The 2,669-nt window shown below is 35.7% G+C and overlaps 1 protein-coding gene across 1 annotated transcript in view; it reads right to left on the minus strand.

Moving 5' to 3' along the window:
* The window catches only part of LOC106527435 (AF4/FMR2 family member 2), a gene marked incomplete at both ends in the record, with an annotated part of 28,979 nt that extends 27,048 nt beyond the window's left edge, over positions 1-1,931 (minus strand). Inside the window, 1 exon segment of the mRNA XM_014022318.1 lies at positions 1,811-1,931. Within this exon segment, the coding sequence (XP_013877772.1) occupies positions 1,811-1,931 (121 nt within the window).
* Between the last annotated feature and the right edge of the window lie 738 nt (positions 1,932-2,669).

Here is a 2,669-nt window from a genome sequence, read left to right on the forward strand (position 1 = left end):
TTTATTATCAAACTCTCTCACATTTACTATCAAACTCTTTCATATTTACTATCAAACCCTCTCACATTTACTATCAAACTCTCTCACATTTACTGTCAAACTCTCTCACATTTACTATCAAACTCTCTGACATTTACTATCAATCTCTCTGACATTTACTATCAAACTCTTTCATATTTACTATCAAACCCTCTCACATTTACTATCAAACTCTCTCACATTTACTATCAAACTCTCTCACATTTACTATCAAACTCTCTCACATTTACTGTCAAACTCTCTCACATTTACTGTCAAACTCTCTCACATTGAGAGAGTTTATGGGCAGTAAAACAAATTCCAAAATTGAACCACTTTTTAAAAAGTTTTTTATTGTTATTTAAAATGTTTAAATACAATGTGATGGGGCAGTTTTAGATTGTGAAGCATTCACTCAGGGATGTCCAATACTGAACCTCAAGTGTCTCTACCCCAGAGCTGTAAAGTAACAAAGTAAAAACACTTTATTACTTTACTTAAGTATAAAGTAATTACTCCTAGTTCATACTGGCTTGTTGTTTAAAAACCCATCCAGATAATTTGTGCATCCCAGACAGAAAGGGTATGACTTTAGTTCTACCACTGGGATGTTACGTTCTCTGCCTATTTAATTAATCATTTAATTTTGTAAAATAATTCAGATTATTTTGGGGTTAAAACACATTCTGTGATTTACTTAACTTTCATGTTTTCTTTGTATTTACTCTGCACAATTCTTGTTCCATGTCAGTTCAACAATTAAGAAAAGACTTACCTTTTTCCCTATACAACATGCCTAAATATTTCAAATTTCCAAGACTTTGTATTGCACTACAATTTGTCTAGCAAAAATAACAATACATGATTCAACAAATACAGCCATAATGGGACAAGAGCAGACTAAAGCCCTGCATGTTATTTTCAGCTCAATGTACATACATCTTAAATTTTAAAATCAGGTCAAAGTTACCTAAAGACAACAAGAGTTGCAGCTGTTTCGTTTACTTAACCAGTTTATTTTTATTGTGTTAGAGCAGTGTTTTTCAGCTCTGGTCTTCGAGGCACACTGCCCTGCATATTTTAGATGTTTCCCTGATTCAACACAGCTGATTTCAATTGATGACTGATTAACAGGCTCTTGTTGAACTGTAATCATCTGAATCAGGTGTGTTGGGGGGGGGGGTATATTGACTGGATCAAATTACTGTGAGGGTCATAACTTAAGTACAGTAGACTTTTACTCAAGTAATATCCTTAGAGGAGATTAACTTTTACAGTGTCATTTTATGGTGAGATACTTGTAGTTTTACTCAAGTATCACTTTGAGGTACTTCATAAGACTGCTCTATCCTGTTAGTTTTACTTGTTTCTTTGTTTCAACACAACTGATTTAGTGATTGAATCACCTCTTCATGTTCTGTAGAAGCCTGTTCATCATCTTTCCATTCAAATCAGGTGTGCTGAAGCAGGAAAACATCTGAGACATGCAGGACAGTGGGCTACAAGAACCAAGGTTGGGGACCTCTGGGTCGAAGAGGACATACTATCTCTTATTGTTGTATACTTTGCTCCAGTGAATCAGTTTCTTCCTCAGCTAATTCACACTGTTTAATAATCCGCCTGATGCCTACCCAAAAACAGTCAGTGCAATGAGTCCAATCAGTCACTATAAACAAGTTTGGATGACAATTTAACTTTAAAAGGATTATGATATTTTTGCCACTAATTTGCAGCCAACTCTTACAAAATACGTATATTTATGTCATAAATTGACTGAAAGCATTTCTCTTACTTTATAAGGTTCTCCAAACAGGTTGAATCCAGTTGAAAACAGGTCTTCATCTTGCTGGACCTCTTGGTTCCTCCTCTCCCACTCTCTCCTCTTCAGCACACTGCGGTCCGACTCAAGATGACTGGAAGCAAAACAACAAAAACAAAAGCTTACGTTTGTTACCTCTGTGACCAGACAATAATGTGACACAGTGGTTATTATTAAAACAGTCAGAACTGTAGCTGTTTATCTCTAAGTAGTATGAAAACAGTACAGAGTTAATAACCGTGTACTGTTTTCACTGTATACTGCAGGGCTGTAAGTTTACCTGATTTGTTGTTAAAAACAGAAAAATGTTACAATTTATTCACTTTTCTTGGTTCTCTACCTTCTGTCCAGCCCAGTAGGTGGTGGTACTGCACACAAAGTTTGATTTCCAACCACACAGATGTTTCCAGGTGTTTGTAATTATTGTCAGTGGTGGGTACCTGTCCACTAAAGTGCAAGTCTGCTAATTGTGGACCTAAATATTTCGTTTGCGCTTTAGCGGTCACACTAATTTTTATAATTCATAAGCGGGTTTACACTTTCTAAAATTAAAATGCAGTACTGCTAATAAATAATTATCTACCAATCATCATTATCTTGAACAGCTGAAGGTATGGCTGTCAATGAATCACAACACATGATCTGTCCAACAGAACCCCTCCCAGATAAACACATGTATTGGAAACATATACATCCTTCTTGACATTTGCTCTTGGTCACGGTTCTCATTTCCCACAATGCTTTGTGTCTGCTTACATAGTAGGAAGGCAATGTTTAGTACTCACTTTCCCAGCAAAAACATTAAACGTTTGTAAACCATACTAAAATTTGG

Source organism: Austrofundulus limnaeus, unplaced genomic scaffold (genome assembly GCF_001266775.1).
Source record: "Austrofundulus limnaeus strain Quisiro unplaced genomic scaffold, Austrofundulus_limnaeus-1.0 Scaffold324, whole genome shotgun sequence".
Taxonomy (NCBI): domain Eukaryota; kingdom Metazoa; phylum Chordata; class Actinopteri; order Cyprinodontiformes; family Rivulidae; genus Austrofundulus; species Austrofundulus limnaeus.